Source organism: Neurospora hispaniola (assembly GCF_033458365.1).
Source record: "Neurospora hispaniola strain FGSC 10403 chromosome Unknown B0T23scaffold_1, whole genome shotgun sequence".
NCBI lineage: Eukaryota > Fungi > Ascomycota > Sordariomycetes > Sordariales > Sordariaceae > Neurospora > Neurospora hispaniola.
In genome coordinates, this window is record NW_026944406.1 from 5,282,457 (window position 1) to 5,306,968 (window position 24,512).

General features: G+C 54.0%; 8 protein-coding genes across 8 annotated transcripts; 5 read left to right on the forward strand and 3 right to left on the reverse strand.

The window, feature by feature from the left end:
* Positions 1-108: 108 nt before the first annotated feature.
* B0T23DRAFT_425470 (WSC domain-containing protein) lies at positions 109-6,632 on the forward strand (the record flags this gene model as incomplete). Its single annotated transcript, XM_062839914.1, has 2 exons — positions 109-202; positions 271-6,632. 2 exons carry the CDS (start codon positions 109-111, stop codon positions 6,630-6,632), a joined length of 6,456 nt encoding a protein of 2,151 aa, XP_062697718.1.
* Positions 6,633-7,177: 545 nt separating this feature from the next.
* Positions 7,178-9,009, forward strand: B0T23DRAFT_34433 (ribosomal protein L5 domain-containing protein). The gene is made up of 3 exons (XM_062835940.1): positions 7,178-7,558; positions 7,690-8,374; positions 8,572-9,009. Exons 1-3 carry the CDS (start codon positions 7,302-7,304, stop codon positions 8,686-8,688), a joined length of 1,059 nt encoding a protein of 352 aa, XP_062697719.1. The 5' UTR covers positions 7,178-7,301; the 3' UTR covers positions 8,689-9,009.
* A 22-nt stretch (positions 9,010-9,031) lies between these two features.
* On the reverse strand, positions 9,032-10,386 carry B0T23DRAFT_371476 (nucleotide exchange factor Fes1-domain-containing protein). The gene has a single exon (XM_062836650.1). It carries the CDS (start codon positions 10,087-10,089, stop codon positions 9,349-9,351), a length of 741 nt encoding a protein of 246 aa, XP_062697720.1. The 5' UTR covers positions 10,090-10,386; the 3' UTR covers positions 9,032-9,348.
* Positions 10,387-13,162: 2,776 nt separating this feature from the next.
* On the forward strand, positions 13,163-15,513 carry B0T23DRAFT_371482 (actin). Its single transcript, XM_062836651.1, has 6 exons — positions 13,163-13,493; positions 13,634-13,664; positions 13,811-13,866; positions 13,985-14,015; positions 14,095-14,866; positions 14,931-15,513. The coding sequence occupies exons 1-6, from the start codon at positions 13,487-13,489 to the stop codon at positions 15,159-15,161; spliced, it is 1,128 nt and encodes a 375-aa protein (XP_062697721.1). The 5' UTR covers positions 13,163-13,486; the 3' UTR covers positions 15,162-15,513.
* On the reverse strand, positions 15,442-16,555 carry B0T23DRAFT_350968 (RF-1 domain-containing protein). The gene is made up of 2 exons (XM_062836068.1): positions 16,409-16,555; positions 15,442-16,315 (listed from the first exon to the last, which is right to left on the reverse strand). The coding sequence occupies exons 1-2, from the start codon at positions 16,487-16,489 to the stop codon at positions 15,890-15,892; spliced, it is 507 nt and encodes a 168-aa protein (XP_062697722.1). The 5' UTR covers positions 16,490-16,555; the 3' UTR covers positions 15,442-15,889.
* A 1,220-nt stretch (positions 16,556-17,775) lies between these two features.
* Positions 17,776-18,254, forward strand: B0T23DRAFT_425475 (uncharacterized protein; the record flags this gene model as incomplete). The annotated part of the gene is made up of 2 exons (XM_062839915.1): positions 17,776-17,884; positions 18,010-18,254. 2 exons carry the CDS (start codon positions 17,776-17,778, stop codon positions 18,252-18,254), a joined length of 354 nt encoding a protein of 117 aa, XP_062697723.1.
* A 788-nt stretch (positions 18,255-19,042) lies between these two features.
* Positions 19,043-22,092, reverse strand: B0T23DRAFT_371490 (WD40-repeat-containing domain protein). Its single transcript, XM_062836652.1, has 2 exons — positions 21,858-22,092; positions 19,043-21,799 (listed from the first exon to the last, which is right to left on the reverse strand). The coding sequence occupies exons 1-2, from the start codon at positions 21,987-21,989 to the stop codon at positions 19,181-19,183; spliced, it is 2,751 nt and encodes a 916-aa protein (XP_062697724.1). The 5' UTR covers positions 21,990-22,092; the 3' UTR covers positions 19,043-19,180.
* A 148-nt stretch (positions 22,093-22,240) lies between these two features.
* Positions 22,241-23,044, forward strand: B0T23DRAFT_371491 (ubiquitin-related modifier 1). The gene is made up of 4 exons (XM_062836653.1): positions 22,241-22,461; positions 22,529-22,693; positions 22,756-22,929; positions 22,985-23,044. Exons 1-3 carry the CDS (start codon positions 22,415-22,417, stop codon positions 22,871-22,873), a joined length of 330 nt encoding a protein of 109 aa, XP_062697725.1. The 5' UTR covers positions 22,241-22,414; the 3' UTR covers positions 22,874-22,929; positions 22,985-23,044.
* Positions 23,045-24,512: the final 1,468 nt, after the last annotated feature.

Here is a 24,512-nt window from a genome sequence, read left to right on the forward strand (position 1 = left end):
TATACACTTTTCATCGGGGTAACCTTGTGGATATACCCTTCACCTACAGTCTTTACTCCTATCCTCATGGCTTATTCGACACACTCACTGTAATATCCTTTCGCCAAAATGAGGCCCCTAGGTCTCTTACGCTCTTTTGCGAGCCTTGCGCTCTGCACGGCAACATGGGCGATGGACCCGACAGATACCATTATGGATGCCGGTGAGTCAAACTCTATGTGCCTTGAATGTCTTATGAATCGGGATTGCTAACAGATCAACTTTGGCAAGACTCGGCTGCTGTCGGCTACCTCCCAACCCACAACATGGATCCAGCAACCATTGAGGGAGGCGCATTTGGCCAGATTTGGTCCTTCACGACACCAAAGAATCCTCTCAACCAGATCGAGCAGTTCTACTCTAAACTTCTAGTCTACACACCAAAGGCCACGGGAAAGCAAACCGTCATTGCCTTTTCAGAGCAAAACCGCATCTACCTTCTCGATGCGGTGAACGGCACACTCTACAATAGCCGTGATCTGAGCGAGCAGGATCCCGCAGAAGCCCCGTTCATGGTGTCCGACTTGGGCAACTGCAACGACATTAGCGGAACAATCGGTATCACTGGTACGCCCATCATTGACCCCAACACAGAAACCATCTACTTCTGGGCCAAGGGCTACAGGGACGCAACCACGAAAGGCTGGAAGAACGGTGCATACCGTTTCCATGCCATTGATGCATGGACCTTGCAAGAGAGACCCGGCTTTCCAACCAACATTGAAGGCAAGTATGCCGATAACGACAAAACCCGCTACTTCAACGGTGGCAGTGTCCTTCAGCGCACATCCTTGAACCTTATCAATGGCGTGGTTTACGCTGGCTTTGGTGGCCACTGCGATCTGTTCAACTACACCGGCTGGGTAGTTGGCATGAGAGCTTCCAGTGGTGAGTTCGTCACAGCTTATGCCGCTGCTGGTGGTGATCGTGCCCCCAAGCAAGATGGCACCTGGGAAGGAGGCGGTGGTGGCTGCGGAATCTGGCAGAGCGGTGCCATTCTGGCCTCGGACAACCCGAGTCGCCTCTTCTTCGCTACTGGAAACGGCTACGGAGTCATGGCGAACCAACAGCTAGCCGCCGGCGGTAGAACCCACCTCGACACACTCTCCGAAGCCATCGTCAATATGGCCATCGATCCCGTCACTGGAAAGGTCACGCAACAAGACTATTTCGAGCCATATACTTACCAAGCGATCGACTCTGCTGATCGTGATTTGGGTGGTGGCGGCGTTTCCATCTTGCCATTTGGCGGCGGTGGTGTCAAGCAGCTTGCGGTAACAGCAGGCAAGAACGGCCAGGCCTACATCTGCAACGCTGATAACCTAGGAGGCTACAAGATGGGCACCGGCGGTGGTGACAACATCATCCAGACTATCACTCCTCCTCAGGGTACAGCCATGTTTGGAAACGTTGGCGCATATCCGCTTGAGGGTGGCTACATGTACATCACTCCAGTCGGTGCCCCGACTTATGCCTACGCTCTTGGTTACGACTCAAGCGGAAGGCCGGCCTTCAGTGTAGCCGGTTCGACCCCTGACAAGTCGGCTGGAAGAGTTGGTACTGGATCCGCAACCATCACCACCCTCAACGGCCAACCGGGAACAGGCATTCTTTGGATGAGTGATCCTGACAACGGAATTCGCGCCTACCATGCGGTGCCACGGAATGGGCAGCTCGTAAAGATTCCCCTTCCCGCTACTCCAGTCTTGTCCAAATTCCAACGTCCAGTTTTTGGTGATGGCCGGTACTACACCAGCACATACACCGGACAGATTCTGGCTTTCGGGTCCCCTGTCAAGTTGCCTTTTGACTGCGGTGGTCCTTTCAACCTCGGAGAGGTCCCCATCGGAACATCCAAGACGATCAACGTCACTTGCACTGCCAAGATCACTGTCAACCAGATCACCAACATCACAACTGGCAACCCCCTTTACAAGGTATCCTTAGCCGACCTCCCCAAAACCGCGGTTACTGCTGGCAAATCCTTCACCTTCCCTATCAAGTTCGATTTGGGTGGGTACACGTTGGACCCTGGCAGCACAAGCTCCCCGACCATGCAACCTGGTGTGCAATCCGGCTCTGTCACCCTCACCACAGTCAATGCTGTTACGGGTTATTCGACTACACAGCCCCTTTCTGTGACCGGCAACACAGTGACAGACGGACCATTTGCGGCCATCAACCCCAATGCAGTTGATTTTCAACCACTTGTCATTGGCTCTGCCTCTGCGGAAGGAGGATCGCAAAACACTGTGGTCATTCAGAACTTGGGTAAAGGACCCATGAGAATCCTCGGCTATGCTTTCACCACCGATAGCCCTAACTCGGCAGCTGCCACATTTACGAACGTCACCATCGATGGCACTCACTCTAAGCTTGATGCCGACGGTTTCTTCATTGCTGAGGATCTGCCTGTGATCGGTTCTACTGTCGCTGCTGGATCATCTGTGATCATTCACATGACGTTCCTTGCACCCAAGCTGGGTTCCTTCGCTACTACATTCACTGTCTTCACTGACGGTGGCATGGCCTACTCTGTCTTGACCGGATCTGCCAACTCGCAGCCCATTGCTCTCCTCGAACATTCCACCAGCGAAGGCGGCTGGGTGACGATTCCTTTCTGTAATGATCCTACTCAAACTTGCACCTTCAATATCGACATGGGCACTTCACCTGGCTTGACCACCACTGAAGTGACCATTCGGTTCACAAACAAGGGCGGTTCTGATCTGATGATTGACAAATCGAAGCCCCCAATGGGCTCTGTCCTTGGTGCCCAAAATCCAAGCAGTGATCTCTTTGAAGGCATGGTGATCAAGCCTGGAAAATCCGAGAGTGCTACTCTCTTCTTCACACCTGGCGCTGCCCCTCTCAATGCGGATCCCATTGTTTACGCCGGCGCCTGGACATTGAACGTTAACGATCTCGCTTTCGGCGTGCATGTTGTCAATTTCATTGGCACCCTACGTGCCACCAAAGTTGGCCCGACACTGCCGGATGGATCAGCCCGCTTCAAGTACCTTGGTTGCTACAGGGACAGCAGCGCCAACCGTCTTGAGACCACCCAGGCGCAGTTCCCTGCGGATAACGACAACGGAAAGTGCCAGCAGTATGCCATCACCAACAAGGCTGCCTTTGCCGGCACCCAGTATACCTATGAATGCTGGGTCGGCCGGAGCATTCCACCTGCAAGCTTGAAAGTTGACGACTATCTCTGCAACACTTACATCTGCCCCGGTGACAAGTCGCAGTTCTGCGGTGGTGTGGGAAGCTACATGATGATGTGGTATGACACCACCGGCTACTTCCCCGAGAACGGTACCCTCGCTCCTGCTTTCAGGCCCCCTGCAAGCAAGGCAGTTGTTGGTGACTGGGAGTATGCTGGTTGCCGTACCGACAACTCGGCATCCCCTGCGACCAGAGCCCTGAATGACCGGATTGTCGGACAGTCCAGCACCAACACTATTGAGAGCTGCGCCCAAGCCTGTGCTGGCTTCTCCTTCTTCGGTGTTGAGTGGGGTGTAGAGTGCTACTGCGGTAACAATCTTAACTCTGGTAGTACCGTTGCTGATGAAAAGACCTGCAACTACGTCTGTGGCGGCGATCCGACTGAGCTATGCGGTGGTTCAGGCCGTATTTCGGTTTACAAGCAAAAGGGTACCGTCATTGGTAACCCATCAACCGGCGTGTCGTCTTCATCTGGGACAGCGTCTGGGACCGCTTCTGCCACTGCTTCTGCTTCTTCAACATCCTCATCTGCAATTGCTTCCGGCACTCCTGGAAACCCACAGTCTATTGGTCAATACGGTTCCTTAGGTTGCTACAGCGATGCTGTTGCCTCCCGCTCTCTCCAGGGCAAGAATACTCAGTCCAATGTCATGAGTCTCGATGACTGCGCTACATACTGCGCTGGATACAAGTATTTTGGCACCGAGTACTCGGCTGAATGCTTCTGTGGCAACGACCTTCTCAACGGAGCTGCCCCGGTCACCGACGGCCGCTGCAACATGCTTTGCAATGGCAATCAACAACAAATCTGCGGTGGTAGCAATGGTCTCTCCATGTACCAGCTCAACCCTAACGGCACCTCCAGCTCAGTCACCGCTTCTGGCTCGGCCACTCAATCCGCCACGGCATCTGGCACCGCCTCCGGCACCGTCTCTGGTACTGCCTCCGGCACCGCTTCCGGTTCCAGCACCGCATTGGCAACTACCACATCCTCAGCTGTCCCAACCATGCCGGCCGTATCCGTCAAATGCCCCGACAACAATAATGGCACATACCTCTCCCTCAACGGAAAGACCTTCCTCCTCGAGTGCTTCACCGACCACGAAGCGGGCGATTTGGCACTCGCCTACGTCGACAGTTACGCTCTGTGTGCCGAGAAGTGCTCCACCACCGACTTGTGCATAGCTTTTGCGTACGTGCCTGGTGGTACTGGTGTTCAGGCCCCGTGCTACATGAAGAAGTCGGTCGGACGTGGTTTTAATAACCAGGCTGTTTGGGGAGCTCAGATCATTGCTGTGGCTTCTGCCTCGACCACGATGAGTGCTGCTGCTACAACGACAAGTGCGGTGAGTGCGACGGGCTCGAATAGTGTTGTTGATCCTTCTGGATCGGTTGTGACTGGTTCGACTGCTACTGGCTCTGCTACCGATTCCACTACCACCGGCTCGACTGCCACTGGGTCGACTGCTGCTGGTTCATCAGTTGCCAGTGCTACAGGATCGGACGCTATTTCTGCCGCATTGCCGGCCGCCTCCGGCACTGCCGCAATCTCAATCGTCGCTTCTGGTTCCGGCTCGGGTGCTGCCTCCGGCGCGGCTTCGACAGCGGCCTCCACAGTGGCTTCCGGTAGTGCATCTGCCAGTGTTACACCCTCAGCCAGCGTTGCTCCCTCGGCCAGCGTTGTTCCCTCGGTCAGCGTTGTTCCTTCGGACAGTGTTATTTCAACGGCCAGCGTTATTCCCTCAGCTAGTATCGTCCCCTCGGCCAGTACTACTCCCTCGGCCAGCGTTACCCCCTCGGTCAGCGTTATCCCCTCGGTCAGCGTCATTCCCTCGGCCAGCGTTGCTCCCTCGAATAGTGTTGTTCCTTTGAACAGTGTTGTTCCCTCGGCCAGTACTACTCCCTCGGCCAGCATTATTTCCTCGGCCAGCGTTGCTTCCAGTGCTAGCGTTGTTCTTAGTACTAGCATTGCTCCTCCGGCCAGTACAGCCGCCCCAGAAAGCGTTGCTCCTACTGGAAGTATTGCTCCAAGCGCGAGTGTATCTCCTGGTTCTAACACCGGCCTCGCTCCCACAAACTCAGCGAGTGTCGCTCCCACGAATAGTGCCAGCGTCGCCTCTACGAATTCCGTAAGTATCGCTCCCACTGCGAGTGATGCTCCTACTACGAGTATTACTCTCAGCTTCGCTCCAGGATCCAGCTCGTCTACTAGTGCTCCTGCGATTGTCAGTACCACTCTCACTGCACCTACTGTCACCTCAGTTTCTTCTGCCGCTGGCACAACTACTACATCCGCTGCGGCTGTCACGAGTACAGATCCTGCTCCAGTCACCATTACTACCACTACCGCTATTACTTCTACCACGGGACCAACCTCAGCCTTGCCTACAACTAGTACAACTACTACAACCGCCGCCGCCGTTGCTACTACAGCTCCTACCCAAGCCACCACGACCATCGCCACTGCTGCCACTACTTCCACCGCGAACACCGCCTCAGCCTCGCCTACAATTCCTGCTGTTGTGAACTGGGACTACCAAGGATGTGCCAGTGACTCCAACACCGCCGCGCCTACTGCTCGCGCGCTCAATGGCACCTACCTATACGACAGCGCCGGCATGACCATCCAAAAATGCCTTAACTACTGCGCCCAGCAAAACTACCCCCTCGCCGGCCTCGAGTTCCAATCCCAATGCTACTGTGGTCTCGAGTTCAAGCCCGGCTACAGCCTCGGCCAGACTGGTTGTAATCTCACCTGCGTCGGTGACCCATCAACACGCTGCGGTGGCCGCGCTCGTCTGGACGTCTTCAGACAAGCCAACTACGTGACGCCCCGCCTCGTCAACCCGTCTGTGGTTAACGGGCGCTTGGCGACGCCACAGGGTTGCTTCGTCGACAACTCAACGGCTCGTATCCTCAAAGCTCACTCGTACACCAACAGCACGAGCATGACGGTCGAGATGTGCCACGAACGCTGCCAATCGAGGGGCTACAGTCTCTTTGGCGTGGAGTTCGGCAAGGAGTGTTACTGCGCCAATTCGCTCGCGGACACGGCGGTGGCGGCGTCGGAGCTGTATGAGTGCAAGAGGTCGTTCTGCGTCGGTGATAAGACGGAGTTCTGCGGTGCTGGCTCAAGGTTGCTGCTTTACAGTATTCAGCCGGCTGGGACTACTTCTCCTGCTAGGAGGAGTATAGGAGGGAGAGACGAGGGGATGGTGAAGGTGAAGTCACCCAATTTGGGGAAAGATGGGGAGCCTGATAATGAGTTGAACTGGGATGGTGATGGGGGTGTGGGACAAGTGAAAAGAAGCGGCTCTGGGTGGAAGAAAATTGAGAGGCGATGGGGACGTAGTGTTGGACGGTGATGATGATACTTGGATGTTTTTTCTGTCTTCTCTTTCTTCCCCGTTACATGCATTGTTGTTATTGTTAGGCATGCTGATAAGGTGTGCGCGGAAGGATGTAATTATTAGTGGCTCGGAGGTTACTTAGAGCAAAGGAAGCGTACGCATATACAACTGTCTCCTAATCTAATCATACATGTTGTCTTGATGTGCTGGAATCCTGATTCAAATCGCTTATCTTGTGGTACAAACATAGTGATATATCCCCAAGTATCCATGCTTAAAGTTCATCAACCACATCAGATGCATTCTTCAGGGGTCCAGGAACGCTTTCAGGGGTAACAGGCTCATAACCCTAACCCCGAGCCCATTCAGCCATGGCCCGTGCTGCCAAGCATTGGCCCCGGTTCGAGACTCCGCAGAGGCTCCAAAAAAATTCCGGCGGGCGGCACAACGGGGACCGGCACCTCTTCGAGCCTCGACGCGGGACCAGGACCTTGCGCTTGCCGGAGAAGGAACCTCGCTGCCCTCTGCCCGTCCGTGACAGACCCTCGGCCCCGATTTCCCGCGTGCGCCGGACCCTCTTCCTCAACCACCACCCCGAACGAAGCGACAAATACCCTGTCGCCAATTCCGAAACCAGAGCGTCCGCCCGAACGCCGGTTTCTTTTTTCGGTATCTTAATCCACCATGGCCAGTCTCCGCGGGGTCTCGCGATCGGCTCGCGCTCTCCAGCCTTTCTCTGCTCAGTTCGCCGTCCGAAGATGCGCCTCGACACAGGCTGGTGCCGGCGCTGCTGCCGCTGCTCCCAAATCCAACATCCCCGACCTCGCCGAGCTTGAAACACGGTCGGCTTTGGACGCTCCCATCCCCAGCGAAGAGGACAAGAAGGAGTTCAGGCCATGGAAGCGCGCGGCCGACAGGAAGGCGAGGTTGCCTAGCAGCAGGTGCGTTATACACCCTCTGTCTTGTGGTTTACATAGCTAGCCACATACATGTATATATACATACATGTACGCAAACCATAAACAAGATGCTAAACGTTGCTAACCACCATGCCTCACCTCCTACTGAACAGATACCAATACCACCCCCCCAAGTATAACCGCGGTCCCCTCCACCCCATCCAATCCCCTCCCTCCTCCGACCCTATCGCCCGCGACTTCGTTCCCGGCCCCTTCAACATGCCTCGTCTCAAGGAAACCTTCCGCACCGTCATGGCCTCGGACCTCATGACCCTGGCCTACATCCACACACCCCCGGGAACCCCCAAAAAGGAACCCACGGAGCGCTTGCGCGCCTGGGAGGGCGACTCGCCCTACTTCGCCAACCGTGCCCGCCGCGCGCCCCGCGGTGCCCCCGAGCTTCCCATTCGCGAGCGCGACATTTCGTTCCGCAACATTCCCGAGATCAAGGAAATCACCGTCTCCACCTTTGTGCCGCTCGGTCTCAAGAACCCGGACTTGCTGATTGTGGCCCGGGCGGTGCTGCTGGCCATGACGGGGACGATGCCGGAGATGACGAGGTCCAAGAACAACGTGGTGCAGTGGCAGCTGCAGGCGAACAAACCGGCTGGTTGCAAGACGACGATTTACGGAAACGCGGCGTGGGAGTTTATGGATCGGTTGATCCATTTGGTTCTTCCCAGGATCAAGGATTGGAAGGGTGTGCCGGCGAGTACGGGTGATGGAAGTGGTAATGTGCAGTTTGGTTTGAATCCGGAGGATGTCCAGCTGTTCCCGGAGGTGGAGTGCAACTATGATGTGAGTTTGTTTCTTGGGAAATGATGGGGGAGATGAGAGAGGATACAGGAGCGGAAGTTGGAGTTGGAGCCGGAGCCGAAGCTAGAGTAGGGAGAGTTCTGGTTCTGGCTCTGGCTCCGGCTCTGGCCCTACCGTCTGCTTCTTCTTCTTGTTTTCTTGGTCTTGACGACAGATTACTGACTTTCTACTTTCTCTAGATGTACCCCGCCAAGATGATTCCCGGTTGCCACATCGCCATCAAGACGACAGCCACCTCCGACAGGCAGGCTAAGCTTCTGCTCCAGTCCCTCGGCGTTCCTTTCTACAGCAACTAAGCGCCAAATGGGCTGTTGGTCGTGAGAGGTTGAGCAAGGGACGAGATCTAAGGAAGAGAAATGAAGACGATGATGAACGAGTAGCATCTCGCATCATGATAGTTGTTGGATGACGATTGAGGAGGATGAGGAGATGTGTGAAACTTGTACAATACGAATACACTAACCACATAAGAACGATGTATGTTGGGTGTATATATACCTTTTGTAACAACATCACGAGGAGGAAGCTCATAGACGACGTGAGAAGGATACGGAAGAGGAAAAATACCACTGGGTTTGACGGTTAAAGATCAAAGAAGTAAAATCACAAATGCGTAAAACAACTGGAGGGGTGTCATCATTGCGTGAACTGGATTGTGTACTATTTTCCGTCCGCTATGTAACGGACATTGTCAAGGGTATCTGCTTCATAAACAACTCCCAAGTCTATAACCACATATCCATATCCCAGTCTAGCTTTGCACAGAACAGGTCAAGGTATCATGACAACAGAACCCAGCCATCATCTTGATCAACAAGTCTTTTCAAACAATAACCCAAAACGCCTTTTCCAATGCCAAACCCGAGACCATATCTTTCAACACCCGTTTTTCCTTCCAGTTGGTCATTCCTATCGTAACCCCGAACTCTCAGACCCACTCATCGCCTTAGACAGCCCTAAGCAGACTTGGCCTTGTTTCTCAAAACATCGATAACCTCATCCACCTTATCCATATCCGCCGCATCCACCTTGGTCCCGTTGTTCACCAAAACCTCATGACCGCGCTTATGCATCTCGTCCGCCGCGACATCCATAGCCGGCTGATAATTCCTCACCGCACTGCTAAGCGCATACGTAGCCTTGCGTCTCACCTTCTCCGACTCGCCCTCCTTCATCGCCAGATCCACCAACTTGGGCACGCCGCCCATGGCCAACAGCCGTTCCTGAGTCTTTTGGTTGTTTTGCACCGCCGTGCCCAGGCACCAGGCAGCGTGGTACCTCATATCCTCGTCCTCGTGATCCAGCAAGGAAATCAAGGGGGACCAGAGAGACAGTTCCTCAAGAAGGTTGGCGTTGTCCAGGTTCTCAATCAGCTGCTCGAAGTTGTCAAAGGCAATCAACTTGTTTTCGCGCGTGGTCTCGGGAGAAGGGTCGGTGATCACTTCCATGGCGGCTTTCATGAGCTCAGCTTCGGAAGGACCGCCGAAGAGGGAGGCGAGGACTTCGGGATCGACGGGGCGGGGGCCGGAGCCGGTGACTTGAGGAGCGGGAGAGGTGGCTACGGCGCCGGTGCCGGTGGCGGGGCCGGAGTTGTTATTAGGGGTGGGGGCGCCGTTGGAGTGGTAAGATTGGCCAGCGTTGGCAGCGGTTTGAGCTTCAATGCTCCATTTTAGGAGCTGGTTGAGGTTCTTATCCATTTTGGACGTGTGTTTGTTTTGTTTGTAGGGGTTTTGTTGATTTAGCCTTGGATTGCTCGTGTCTGCTGGTGGTTTGCGCCGGGAATAGTGCGGGTTGACACTTGGACGTTGGGTCTGTTTGTTTGGGAGACTCGGTCGATACTTGATACCAAATAGAATGTTTCAGAGGTCCAACAGGATCCTCGAAGTTCGTGGGATGGATGGTTATAGATGATGATGATGATGATGATGACGACTTGATCAGTCAACTTTTGTTTTTAGTAGTTTGCGCCCCGCCATATACAAATAGTATAGCGGTAGCTGCAAGGCTGACTTATCGATAATGCGAATGCCGTCCAATCCCCATCTCGATTGTTCTGCGGGTTTCACGAAAGTTCGGTCCAAAATAGGCTTAGTGCCTTCCCCACGTGTTTACTGACTGGCAATTTGAAAAAGGAATGAGACGTGGAGCCGCTTGCTTATGAGGATCTGGAATTAGGCAAGGCTGCTTTCGCTAGGTCATTCTTCCGAAATCATAGCTAGCCCTAGAAGAGAATGATTTCAGCTTCCAGAAGGAAATGCTTAAACGAAGATGGGCATTATTAACCTTGGTTCAGAAGAAGGGGGGGGAGGGGTTCAAAATGAAGTCCAAGCTTCATGTGCTTTAATACAAGTAAGTAGCTTCCTGAGCTGAATGATCTGTGCGCCGCCCCTCCTCACCCTTTCACAAGTGGAAGTCATGGAACGCACGATGAGGATAGTGGGGCGTGGGCAGCCGCTGCCCCACCTAGTATAGCCCCTCGGCGTTCCCTTGTTGCTCCAAACCGTCCGTCGCTCTTGCGGGGGAGACAACCACTACGACAGGGCGAACAGACGACGGGACACCTAGGCTGACATGACCTGAGTTGCCTGAATGATCACAACATTTCGAGTGTTGGTTCTGGAGGATTGCCTGAAAGTGACGACGAAAGGGTCAACAAGAAGGCTGGTGACTGTTTGGAAAAAGGTCGCATTGACCATGAGCGTTCAGCAGGACTTCAGGTTGTGTTCGAGAATGGCCCCTTCAAGGCCAAAGCGTCATCACTTGACATTTGAAAAGGGCTCGAAGAGTCTTCTGATATCGTCAACGTCGAACGCGGGGGGTGGTCCGGAGTGGTCCTTGATGTTGCGTGTTGTCTGCCGTCCACGTATACTCGAGCTTGTTGTCGTCAAACGGAATCCCGCTCACAATGCTACTGCCTGGCCCACAGTCATCGATACCCACCGCGCTGGAACACACGCATTGATGATCAAATGGACCGGCCGCGCCATGTCCGAGCGTGCGGAACTCGTCGCCTCGCTTGGCGGCTGTTTCTCGTAGATTTGTGTATGAATCCAGACACAGACTAAAAACCGCCGATGTTGATGCTCCTTTTAGATCACTGAAAGTGCGAATCGTGATCATCCTTGCCGGGAATGCCGTCTCAACGTCTGACAAGGCTGACATGTTAAAGTGCGATGCATACGCAAGCCAATCGCGCGGCGCAGGGAACAAATAGCGGGCGCCTGGAGGAGAGCACTAGATGTCCATGTCAGGCTCAAGAAAGGAGACGGGATGCCTGCTTGGCGAAAACAAGATAATGATCAGTGTTGCGTATCTCGGCCTCATGTCTTTGTTGTTGTTTGGAATGCAGAATTCCCGGATACCTAATGGGGCATACGTCAGCTATAAACTTGGTCCAACGTGAGCAGCGAAACACAAAAAATCCAATTCCAGGCTGTGAAGGTTGTGTGGATGGTGGGATGAAGCAGACGCCAATAAGTGGGTGGTGTTGGACTGTGGCAATACCTCGTTCTCATCCCCAATGAGATGGCGTTTCCTTGGAAATGACACCGCTGCTGGAGGTCCCCGTACCGTATGGACCCAAGTGCATACCGTAGGCTACATAGCTATCTCCGTCGGATCCCGGACCGGGGCGGCCATGGAGCCTTCAAGACACTCGGGCCCCGGGGCCATGGGGATTGCGATCCGGACAAGCTCCAAGAGATCGTGATCAGCCAGGCTCCAACAGAAGAGACGGTAAAGAAGACATTGGATCTTCTGGAATTGCAATCGCGGTTCTCCAGGAGGAGTAATAAACAAGTAATGAACGGGGTACGACAAGGGACAGCGACCAGGTACGACGGCAACGACGCAGGGGAGGGACATTAGGTTGAAGAAGACTGAACGCTGACACAACGTCGGGGGCGGACCCAGCCACGCACCACGCTCCCACCGTGCTCACTACCTTAGCTACGCTACGTACAACTGAACCGTCTGTCTAGCTGCACCCGTCGAACGGCACGCAGCGGTGACGACCCCGGCCGGGCTGCGATATGATACCTTTACATAGTATACAAGTCGTCGCGTATGTACATAGTTAGACTGGAATCAAACTAAGGGGATCTTGAACGGGCTGCCAGTCGCCAGACGGGCATGTCAACCTAGACGTCGCCTCCGAGGTGCGGAAGCCTCCCAAAGTGTGTTGGCGGCAGGAAGATCCCCTTTGCCCTCCCAAAATTAGGCGGTGTCTCCTACCCACTTTCCAGACGGATCGCAGGCCACTCAGGAATCCACCTTGAGCCACCTCGAATCAGGCATGATACTGCGACTTGACAACTTGTCCACGAAGATGCCAGAGGGCAAGGGGGCGGTGCGGCCAGTGATTTGATGATGTAGAGTAGAGGTGTGGAAAGCGAACAGCGAGGGAGAGGGGACGGCCTGGGAAGAAGGCAGCGCAGTTACCTCTAGGTTTGTAGTCTACCATACTGTGGTGATCCATCCCGTCGTGAACCGGGCAACCTGGAGTGCAGGCAGCGCAGCAGCCCGGCGAGGAATGAATGCTTGTTGGGACCTGGAAGTCGGCCGGGCAGTGTCAGTACCACTCAGTGACATCGGTGTCGTCCTTGCCCGCCTTTCCTTCCTCCTCCCGTCCTCCTCCGCCGCCGCCAAGTCCCACAACCACGCCGTGAGGTGACCAGGCCCAGTCCAACCAACCTAGCAGCCAGCAATGCCCAGTGCAGACAGTCCCGGCCCAGTCCCGTCCCCAATCAACCGTCCCCTCCCCTCCCCCCCCCCCAGTCCGCCATCCGTTCCCTCGCACCTGGCACCACAGCAATCCCATCCCCTTACCTCCCCTACCTTTACCCCCCTCAATCCACCCGCCGCCTCGTACTCCCAAAGCTGACCTTAAATTCACCTCCCCTTTTCCAACTCTTCCGCCTACCGAACAACATCCAAATTTTTGCCCAAACAACGTCTCTGCGTCCTTCGGCAACACCTCTCTCAGCCAAATCATCATCGCTCCATCGATCCGGGAATCGTCGAGCGTATTTAATAACTCTTCTTCTGTACCTTTTGCTTAATCCGACACTTTTCGTCACCACCTAATCTATCACAATGGAGGGTACGTAACAACATGTCCACATTCCTGCCCAGTCTGCCCGCGCTGGCGAGCTGGTCGCCGGCGGATCGGACTTTGACCATCACCATCTCCCTCTCCTGGTTATCATGGGCACAAGCTGATTCATGCGTTCCCGCCAACAGAAGAAGTTGCCGCCCTCGTCATCGACAATGGGTAAGCTTTCCCCTCCTTTTCGCCTGCGCCTCACCGACTCCTAGGAGAAGCGTTATATTCCTCCCGCAATCGACGTCTCGCGGCCCCCCCATAGCCCGCTCTACATGGTGAACAATGATGATGGACAGAAGCTAACAACCGCCCAGTTCGGGTATGTGCAAGGCCGGTTTCGCCGGTGATGACGCCCCCAGAGCTGTTTTCCGTAAGTGTTCCCACTATTCCCGCGAGGCGCTGCTGCTTGAGACGGGCAACGTGTCAGCAGAGCTACTTGCCTCCCCGCCAAGACCCAACGTCCCAGCCATGCTAACATGTCGCGATAGCTTCCATCGTCGGTCGTCCCCGTCATCATGGGTATGCATGCCACTTTCTCCCCAGCGTCCCAATGCGCGCAACACTCCAAGACGTTTAGCAAAAACTGACAACATGCCAGCATCATGATCGGTATGGGTCAGAAGGACTCGTATGTCGGTGATGAGGCTCAGTCCAAGCGTGGTATCCTTACTCTCAGGTACCCCATCGAGCACGGTGTCGTTACCAACTGGGACGACATGGAGAAGATTTGGCATCACACCTTCTACAACGAGCTCCGTGTCGCCCCCGAGGAGCACCCCGTCCTTCTTACCGAGGCTCCCATCAACCCCAAGTCCAACCGTGAGAAGATGACACAGATCGTTTTCGAGACTTTCAACGCCCCCGCCTTCTACGTCTCCATCCAGGCCGTCCTTTCTCTCTACGCCTCCGGTCGTACCACCGGTATCGTCCTCGACTCCGGTGACGGTGTCACTCACGTCGTCCCCATCTACGAGGGTTTCGCCCTTCCCCACGCCATTGCCCGTGTTGACATGGCTGGCCGTGATCTTACCGACTACCTCATGAAGATTCTCGCTGAGCGTGGTTACACCTTCTCCACCACCGCCGAGCGCGAAATCGTTCGTGACATCAAGGAGAAGCTCTGCTACGTCGCTCTCGACTTCGAGCAGGAGATTCAGACCGCTGCCCAGAGCTCTTCTCTCGAGAAGTCCTACGAGCTTCCCGACGGTCAGGTCATCACCATCGGCAACGAGCGTTTCCGTGCCCCTGAGGCTCTCTTCCAGCCTTCCGTCCTTGGTCTCGAATCTGGCGGTATCCACGTCACCACTTTCAACTCCATCATGAAGTGCGATGTCGACGTCAGGAAGGATCTCTATGGCAACATTGTCATGGTAAGTCCCCGTTCGCTGTGGAGATGGCAGTATAGGCTAGGTCCGCTAACAGAATCGTCACTAGTCTGGTGGTACCACCATGTACCCTGGTCTCTCCGACCGTATGCAGAAGGAGATCACTGCTCTTGCTCCTTCTTCCATGAAGGTCAAGATCATTGCTCCTCCCGAGCGCAAGTACTCCGTCTGGATCGGTGGTTCCATTCTCGCCTCGCTCTCGACCTTCCAGCAGATGTGGATCTCCAAGCAGGAGTACGACGAGAGCGGTCCCTCGATCGTGCACCGCAAGTGCTTCTAAAGTGGGTGCCCTTGAGAGGTGGTTGTTGCAGTTGGAAGCGGAGCGTCGTCGGCTTACACCATGTATGTAGTTCAATAAATGGACAAATCCACGACTGTCACGAGCCAGCGCCAACTGGGGACATAACACCCCTATCTGCGTCAAGTAGCATGTCTGCATTGCGCGTGTATTCTGCACAGGTCTCTCTTATACAAAAAGTAGCGAGCGTGGTCAGAAGGGGGTTGGCGTCTCTTTTCTCTACTAGAAGACATAAATAATGGCCTTTTTTTTTCTGTTTTCTGGGTGGGCGGCGACGGCTGCGAATGCGTGGGATAGGCGCGGTCAAGTATGCGGGCTTCTTGATCTTGCCAACACCCTTTCTCTATTTACTACACTTTTAGCAGCAAGATTTAGTCACCACTGGGAAATTCGAGGTTATCGTGGATGAAGAGATCATCAAAATTCAAACAGCGTTCTGTATTTCTTAGCACCTTCAGCTGCCCTTTCGTTGGTCGTGAGATACGTGCAAGCCAAGGAGAAAAGGGGATTTGCTAGCCGTCAAGGTATCGGATCCACCGTAATGTCTTATTGACTTGAAGGGGAGGCGGCCATACCTACCGAATCCAAGCGATCCTCACCGCTTCTAGAACCGAGTAACAAGCAGCCGTTTCCTTATGATCAAACATGGCCAGGATTGCAAACCAGTGGCAGAAACCACAGATGGCTTTTCGCTGACACCATGGGTATCTTCATTGTCTACCGCCATCCGCGTTGTTCCCTCCGTGCTTCTCGGCCTTTTCTCCATTTTCAGCCTCTTTTCCTTCTTGTACCTCCTCTTCTTCGTATCCTTCCAGCTCTTCACCTTCATCCTCTCCCTCAACCTCTGCCCCCTCTGCCCCCTCCACCAACTGCTGACCAACACCACCCTTGGCCTTTTCCTCCTCCAACTTTTTGTACTTCCTTCTCGCCTTTTTCGCCTTACTATCTGCCTTCTTCTTCTTGACGTTTCCCACAATCGCCAAGCGACTCTTGTCCCCGTTGAGAAACAAATCGACCTTGGCGGCGAGGATCTCCCGGGCCAGCTTGCGATTTTGCGTGCGCGAGCGCGTCTCTTGGCATTTGATGACGATGTTGGTGGGGATATGCCGGAGTTGAACAGCGCTGTTGGTTTTGTTCTGTTGAAGGGGAAAAAACGGAGGGTAAGTAACTGGGGTGTAGGAGGGCAGTTGGGCAGTCGGGGTAGAAAGAGGACGAGGGGAGGAACGTACAATCTTTTGTCCACCGGGACCACTACCCTTGAGGTAAACCTCTTCCAACTCGTCCTCGGGGAGTTTAGGGCGGGGAGGCATTTGCCACGCTTTGAGCCATGATGGAGTGCTGGTGGTGAACGGTGCTGCTGCTGCTGCTGCTGCTGCTGCTGCTGCTGCTACTGCTGCAACAGCGCTCGCGGATGTTGCGATCACCGGCCGTCGTCCTCCTCCCGAGCCCAAGAGAAACGGTAGGCCACCATATTTCAGGATTCGACCTACTGCTCCTGTGAAAAGGGCTGAAAGCGAAGGTACCGGGTGTAGGCGAAGTGTTGTCGTCTTCATGTCATCCGAATCCGGAGCCGAAGACTGTCAACGACGGGGACGGGAATCATGATGATGATGACGGAACGGAGCCACGGCCAAGGCATGGTCGCATCCGGCTGGCATTTGCACCGCGGGTCCAGCGCGGTTCGTCGGGGCCGGCAGGCAGCGGTTGCGGTCACTCGTACCGACATGGTGGGGCTTTCGGTCAAGACAGTCGCGGCGGGTGCTGTCCAATGATAAGGGACCGATAAGATTTTGCACGACGCTAATTTCAGGGGCTCAGCATCGGATGAGAGAGCCCGAGCATGGAAGGCGCGGATGCTGACTACACTACGTACGTAGGCCGCTACGTAGGGGGGTTGTTGTTGTTGTCGTTAGGTCGCTCTGGGCTCTTCGATTGAGGGCAGTTCCGGGGTTCCGGGCAGACACTGAATGTTGCTTCGATGCAAGCGGAACTGCACAATTGGCACAAAGGCAGTGGCACTGAAAGATTGGTCGGGTGCTCTGGGCCTTGCAGGCGGTGACAGAAAGTTCCCCGGTTCCGCCCGTCGGCGCCCTATCGTTGGCACGCAGGGAGCGCAGGGCAGTGGTTCGCGACTCCCCAGCCGTGCGGCGGCCAGTGGGTGAATAGTTGCGACTGAAACAAAACGGCGGATTTTAGGAATCCGTCTCTCGACGGAAACATCCGATTCGAGAACCCCTTTTGCCAGTGAACAAACTATTTCGACGGGATTCCTCCTGACCTTGCCGCTTCCTTCATTGCCTTTTTTTTTTTTTTTTTTCCTGCGCGATATCATTCGTCTTCGTTTTATCGGAATTCTTCGCTGACCTTGACCGGCTTTGATTAACTCTGGACTTTTTGTAATTCGTCTGTTACCGCCTTTCCCATCGCATCGCGTGTTGCCTGTCGCAAACTCAAATCCCATCGAATTACTCGGCATCGAACGATCGCAAAACCGCAACGGTTCTTTCTCGATTCCCGCCTTTTCCGAGTAAACAAACATACACACACACACACGTACACCAAGACACCAGACACCGGACACAGACTCCCGCCCATCATGTCTTCCTACCTCGAGGCCTTCAGCAAGTGGTTCAAGCTCAAGATTTACCAGCTTGAGGTTACCATGAGCGTGTACATCTTTACGCCTATTGAGAAGTTCATCTTTTGTATGTTTCCCTCTTTTGCCTTCCTTCCCTGGCCCTCTTTGGTCTCCTCCTCACCATTCACAATCATCCCATCTTTTCTTTCCATTAAAAGCTAATGAATAACAATCCTGCTCCAAACAAAACAGACTCTGTCCTCTTCCTCCTCGTCTCTCTCACCTTCATCGCCACCTTCCTCTACCTTCCGCATCACGTGCAATTTATCGCCCGCCGCGCCTGGTTCTACATGCACGGCGACGCCCAGGACTCGCTTCTCGACGTCGTTCACAACGCCGTGACCGTTACCAAGAGCGCATTGCTAGGATCGGAGAAGACTGTCGAAGCATTGGGCAGGGCGGCGGATGCTACGATGGGGATTGTTAGGGAACTCTAAATACCCATCATCGGACGAGAAAGATGGGGGACAGATAAGGCCTGCCGATTGAGGCGCTGATGCTCTCTCTGAAGCGGCGAGAGTTGTGTTGTGTCTGGGTGGGGCGATTGGTGGTAGTGGCGTCGGTAATGGCAGGTGGGAGGGGAGTTGTCACGACGAGAACTTGAGGCTATCGGGTTGGCTATATCCATTTTTCTCTGGTAACGGGGAAGTAGAGGGATATGATACGCGAGCAAGTACCGATCAACAAATTGGGGCTGGCAGACCGGGGACAACATCAACACCATGTCTTCGTACAACTCTCGACAACTCGATAGCCGATGGGTTCGACAGTTTGTCCGTATCTTAGAACCGGACCCTCCGGTATTCGCGATACAGACACGACAAATGCTATTGGGGATGGGCTTCTCTCGGTTGACGCTTCATGTCCGAAGGTCCTATAATGTTGCTGGAATGAGTTCGGGATCTTGACGTTGGAGGCAAGGGGTATCAGTCGGGTTATTTGGCGTTCAGGGTTGGAAAATGAAATATCATACGTAATGAAGCTAGCTGGTCAAGGTTGGGAGACAGCAAACGATAGACGAACACTACATAATATTCCTGCATACAAGGACACGACATGACCGCCCCGGCTGAGGTAGTCTGATAATAGCAGATACATGATCAACAAGTATTTATGAACAGATGATCTTTGATGGCTCGATGGGTGTCACAACAGCAGGTTGGTTACTAGTTACCTTGTCAACATCTCTTCAACATCCAAAGTCAGTCAGCATCCAAGGCTATGTGGGAGATATTGTGCAGCCAGGCACATTTTGAGTAGTTAATCATTTCGTACACTCACTCATGGTCTATTTCTACAAACCATGAACCAAGATGATATCAATGATATTTTGGTCTACACTTCCTTTTCGCGTGCCCAAACCTTACAAAGAAAAGTCGTATATCCTCAAAGACCCATCCTCCCCAGCAATAGCCAGCTCCCTCGCCTGCTTCCCACTTGTGTCGTCCTCACCCTCACCACCCTTTCTCACCCTCGGCCTCCATGCAAGTTGCATCACCGCCTTGGGCAACCACAACTGCTCTCCCACCTTATACGTCTGCGCCACGCTCACTTCCGAGCCATCCCCGCTAATCTTGATCGCCAGCACCGATAGCTTGCCGCTCTCTGTTCCCACGGCCAGCAGGTACGTGTTGCTCACGCTTCCGTCTGCTTCCGACGAAGCATAAGGCTCAGAAGCAAAATCCAGCGCCGTAACGGGTTGGTCTTCCGTCAGAGACAAACCCAAAGTAAATTCCTCTTCTTCCTTCTTTTCCTTCTCCAAGTTTTCTTCCCCTTCTTCAAGTTTTTGCTGTTGTTGTTGTTGTTGTTGTTGTTGAGAAGACTTCCTAACCCAGACCTTGACCGCTTTATCCCTACCGGCCGTCGCGAACACGTCGACAGAGGAGGATGACGAGCTCTTGGGCGCCCACGCCGCATCCAATATCATGCGGCTATGACCCTTGGGGTTCAACTGCAGGAGCGTGTATCCTGCGCTGGATTGGGGATCGCGCTGGAAGACGGCCCATTGTCGATCTTTGCCTACAGACAGCAAGTACGTGTTGTCGGAAGAGAAGCGCAGGCGGTGAATGGTGGAGGTGTGCGCCTTGAGCGGAGGACGGAGTTCGGTCCACTTGTCGGTTTCGAAGAGGCGGATGACTGCGTGGTTGAGGGAGGCGGCGCGGCAGGCTGAGGCGATGAGGTGGGTTTCTTTTTCTTGTTGGTCAGATGAAGAAGGATGGGAGACGGCAAGACAGGAGATCTCGTAACCGTGTCCATACAACTTCTCTACCTCAGGCCAGAGCGTGTGTCGACTAAGACTTTCTTCGAAAGGAGGGTGGTCGATTTCCAACGCGGACTTGCGCAGCATACTCGCTGGGTCGAGCATGTTCTCGCGGTCTTGCATCGTGACGTCGCCACCGCGTCCGCCGTCGGGATTACCGCCGGCAGCAGCTGAGGCGTCGGCGTCGTCGTCGATCACGTCGATGGCCTTGTTGGAGAGGCCGAGCACGGGGATGTTGGCGGCGTCGGCGGGTAGTGAGTCAAAATCGGCGGAGGAGAGAGCGGAAGAGGTGCCCGTCAGCCGGTTGAGCATGCGGGCGACGGCTTTGGGCTCGGTGAAGACACGCATGAGCTTCTCGTCGGCGCCGGAGACAAAAGAGGTCGAGGACAGGGAGTCGATGCAGTTGAGGTCATAGCCGTGGATTTGGGGGCGGGCCATCTCGTGCCAGGTACGCTTGCTGGGATAGGTGGTTAAGGAAGGGTTGGTGGCCCATTCGGCGTGCAGGCGGGTGGTTTGGTCGGAGCTAGTGGAAAGGAGGTAGACGCCGTTGCGGGACCACGAAATGCCGGTCACGGCTCGGGTGTGCCCGGATACGGCAAAGTTCTGCTTCCAGGCTTGGTCATTGCTGTCCCAGTCCCAGCGACGCCAGCTGCCGGTGCGCCCGAGGGTGATGACGGTGGTGCCGGAGGGCGACCACATGCCGGTCCAGAAGCCACCGATACTGCCGGTTGCCGTCGTGGCGCCCTTTTCACGACTGACCTCGCCGAGACGGGCGACGGTGATCCAGATGCCGGACTCCGGATCGGACTCCCAGATGGAGAGCGAGTTGTCTGCTGAAGCGGAGAGGAGCTGGAGGGTACCCTCGCCGCTGTCGGAGGTGGTGGAGGTAGGAGAGCGGCACCAGCGCGCGGTGTAGATCCAGTCTTCGTGACCAAGGAGCAGAGCCTCGAACGTGATGCAGTACTTGTTGGTAGCGGGGTCAGCTCCCTCGACCTTGATCTTGTGGATCTTGTTTGCTGGGCCAGGAGTCAAAGCAGCGGCAGCAGCCGAAGCATCTGAGGCGGCCGAGGTCGGCATAGACAGGGCACTGCCTTGGTGAATACGCCATATCCTGATGTACTTGTCCTGGCTGGCTGAGGCGAGAAGAATGTCGCTCTCGGCTTCGGACTTTGGCTTTTCGCGGATGAAATCAAGAGATCGGATCCAGTTCTCGTGGCCTGGGAGGGTGGCTTGAGGGGTGAATTCGAGCTGGGTGTCGTCTACTGTCGAGGCAGTGAAGACCTGGATGATGTTTGTGGTCCCGGCAACGGCCAGAATGAGAGAAGTTCCCTCGTCGTTTAGGGGGCTCAAGGCAAGGGCCAATGGGAAGTACTTCTTAGCAGTCTTGATGGTTTGAAGAAGGGTGGTTTGGCCGGATGAGACATCCACAGACCAGACCTTGACGGTAGAGTCTGCCGCGCCCGAAACAAAAATCCGACGCTTAGTGCTGCCAACGGAAATCTTGAGAGCTGCGAGGTAGTTGATAGGGGCCGTGTGCTCCTGTAGGGTCTGGACACATGTTGCGGTACCGGTCTCGCTATCAAGGGCCCAGACCCGAAGGCTTTGGTCGTCGCCTCCGCTTACTAGGTATGTTGACTTTTCATCTTGCAACCTAGGAAGAAACTTGACGGCCCGTACATGAGCTGTATGGCCGCTCAAAATCTGGGAGATACCAACAGTGTTCTGGGGTAGCAATTAGCAAGGAATCTCAGTTGAGTGAAAAGTCATGTTGCGGTCATACCGAAGGGTTCCAGAGGCAGACGTTGATGTCCGCGCCAAATGCCACCAGGCCATTCTCTGCCCAGTCGGCGGCAGCGGCGTACCTGTTTGCGCCGGCCGAAAGATAGCGAGGATCAATCGCTGTTTCCGTCATGATATTTGTCTCTTTGATTTTGACCCCAATTTCCAGATCACACTCACTAGTAAACAGGCAGTGAGTGATGGGAAGTCGTGAATTGTAGTTCAAGAAGTCGCTGTCAGAGGGGTCGTCATGATTGGCTGCAGTGCCCCAGCTTGGAGTTTTTTAGGCCCTTGCTTGGGCCTGAAATGACTCCACTGCAATCGTTGACTGCACGACTTAACACAGCAGCTTCTTTCCCAGTTTATGCAATTAGTTTCCAAAAACAGGGCAGTTGCAGCAATTGCCCAATCAAAGCCTATATAACTAGCTGTCAGCTCGGCCCAAATATCCCTTTCTTGGACACGAACTACACAATTTAATCTGAATTTCTTCAACCTCATCCGTACAACTCCATAGACGTTTGCTTTGTATCACACTTCGATTTTGGACATATCACTATGTCGGACCAAAAAGATCAAACGATCGACATCACGGTCGATTTTTCGTGAGTTTCTTCCTGACTTCGATGAGCTTGACCCGTCTCACTAACACGTTCATTATCTCTCGTCCAGTGGCGGCCTCGAAATTCTCTTCTCCAACCAGAAACATCATGCTCTCTCAGTACCAGCCCATGACGCCCAAGGCAAGCCAGCAAACGTCGGCTTTCTCATCAACTATCTTTGTCAGACGCTCATGGCCGACCCACGCGCTGATCTCTTTGTGCTTGGTGGTGAACTGTGAGTCGTGTTTTGTCTCGGTGTGCTGGTAAAGCATTTACTAACAGACCTTAACCAAATAGCCGCCCGGGTATCTTGTGTCTAATCAACGACAGTGACTGGGAGCTGGAAGAGGAAGATGCCTATGTGCTTCAGCCAGGAGACAATATCCTCTTTATCTCTACGCTTCACGGTGGTTAGTGCACCAAGTGATGACGGTTGGGGGTTTGATAGACAGCGGAGCGATTATATATGCAGTTGGTACCCGTCCCCTTTGTTTCCTTCATGATAATGACTGACCGTCATCAAAAGGTCAGTTTCTACACCGCGATGAGTAGTACTCTGATATTTGAGAAATGTGGCTCAGTTGTGTTCCTGGACCTGAAGTGACGTTAAACATGAACACGGCGAGTGCATGCTGTCCGCGACACAGCACAACCCTCCAGCCTGATCGGCTCACAACATCATCCCGCCACACCTATATTTCATCCGAACTGCACCTTCCCAATCCCTATGTTCAGCGCACAGAAGCTTCAGGGACGGTCGTCACTGGATCTGCCCATATAAGTGACCTTTCTTGTCCCGCTTACCGTCGGGGGCCGGGAGGGGTCTAGCAGTAACGTCCACCTCAGGAGGTAGTTGGTATAGCGGTCAGTCCATCGCCGGCTATCAGAGAGAGCGTGGTTTCGACCCCGGACGGTGTGCTACTGGATTGCTTCACCTGAACCGACACTTTTTTTTTTTTTTTTTTTTTTTTTTGCAATCTTTTTGCTGCTGCGATTTCCGGCCTGTGTGGCGTACGCTGGTTGTCATCGTCCAGATGCAATATGTCGGTATGATCTTTTGCAGCGACAGCTTTCGCGTTCACAATCTGTGGAGTTTCTGGCATTCGAAATCAAGTATCAGCGAAAATCTGCGACGCTCTGAATATGCACATTCGACATCAATCTATCCAAAAGTCATTGAATGCAAAACACTGCTACTCATGACCGGGAAAGTCACATCATCGACCTTCGGAAGCACCAGCAGGTTGAATGCTTGAAACCATGATAACTTTTTCAGTATACCCAAAGAAGTTGATCTTGCTAGGTCAGGTGCTTCTACTTGGCAGTCAAGTCGAACAATCCTGATGCATTCTTACCAGACGACAACCATACACATACTGTCCTTTTCGTCACTCCTCCGTACCATACGCCCAAAGGGGCTTGATTGAGTTATTGCGGTTACTGTTGACTTCTTCAAAGTTTCGTCCAGATCAACAGACACCACCTTTCGCGTCACTCACCGGTTACGTTAGCCTCATTTTACCGGCCGAATCGGCCCCCAATTTAACCCCCAACTCAGGTCATCAGCGTCGGATTAGGCTGAGTCGAGAAGGATACGAATGAAATATCGATCACCCGTGGTGAAGATCAGCACCAGACCCCACGATATCTTCATGCCCAACTCAACAACGGACCGACAGCGCCTCAATAGTGTAGTAGTCAGACCGACGTTGCGATGGTCTTTTCAGAATGCTGGAGGGAACTGGACTCAAGCTCGTTAGACATCAACAAAGGTACCGTCCTTCAACACGGAGTACATACGTCTCTCTAACTTGCTACGCAAGAGAAGATCAACGGTCTTCATTTCCCCCTCAAAAAAATCAGCCAGCCCATTCCGTTGTCACTCTTTCCAATTGTGTCTGGGCCAACACTCCCTCGGAGCATTACCTCCTCGGAGGTGTAGAAGCAATATTAAGAAGGTTAACCAGAAACGTTTGAGCGAGAGCATCCATCGGCTATGATGACCGACACCCATGTTGTCAACAACAATAACGTCGTCGTCGGGCAATCTTTGG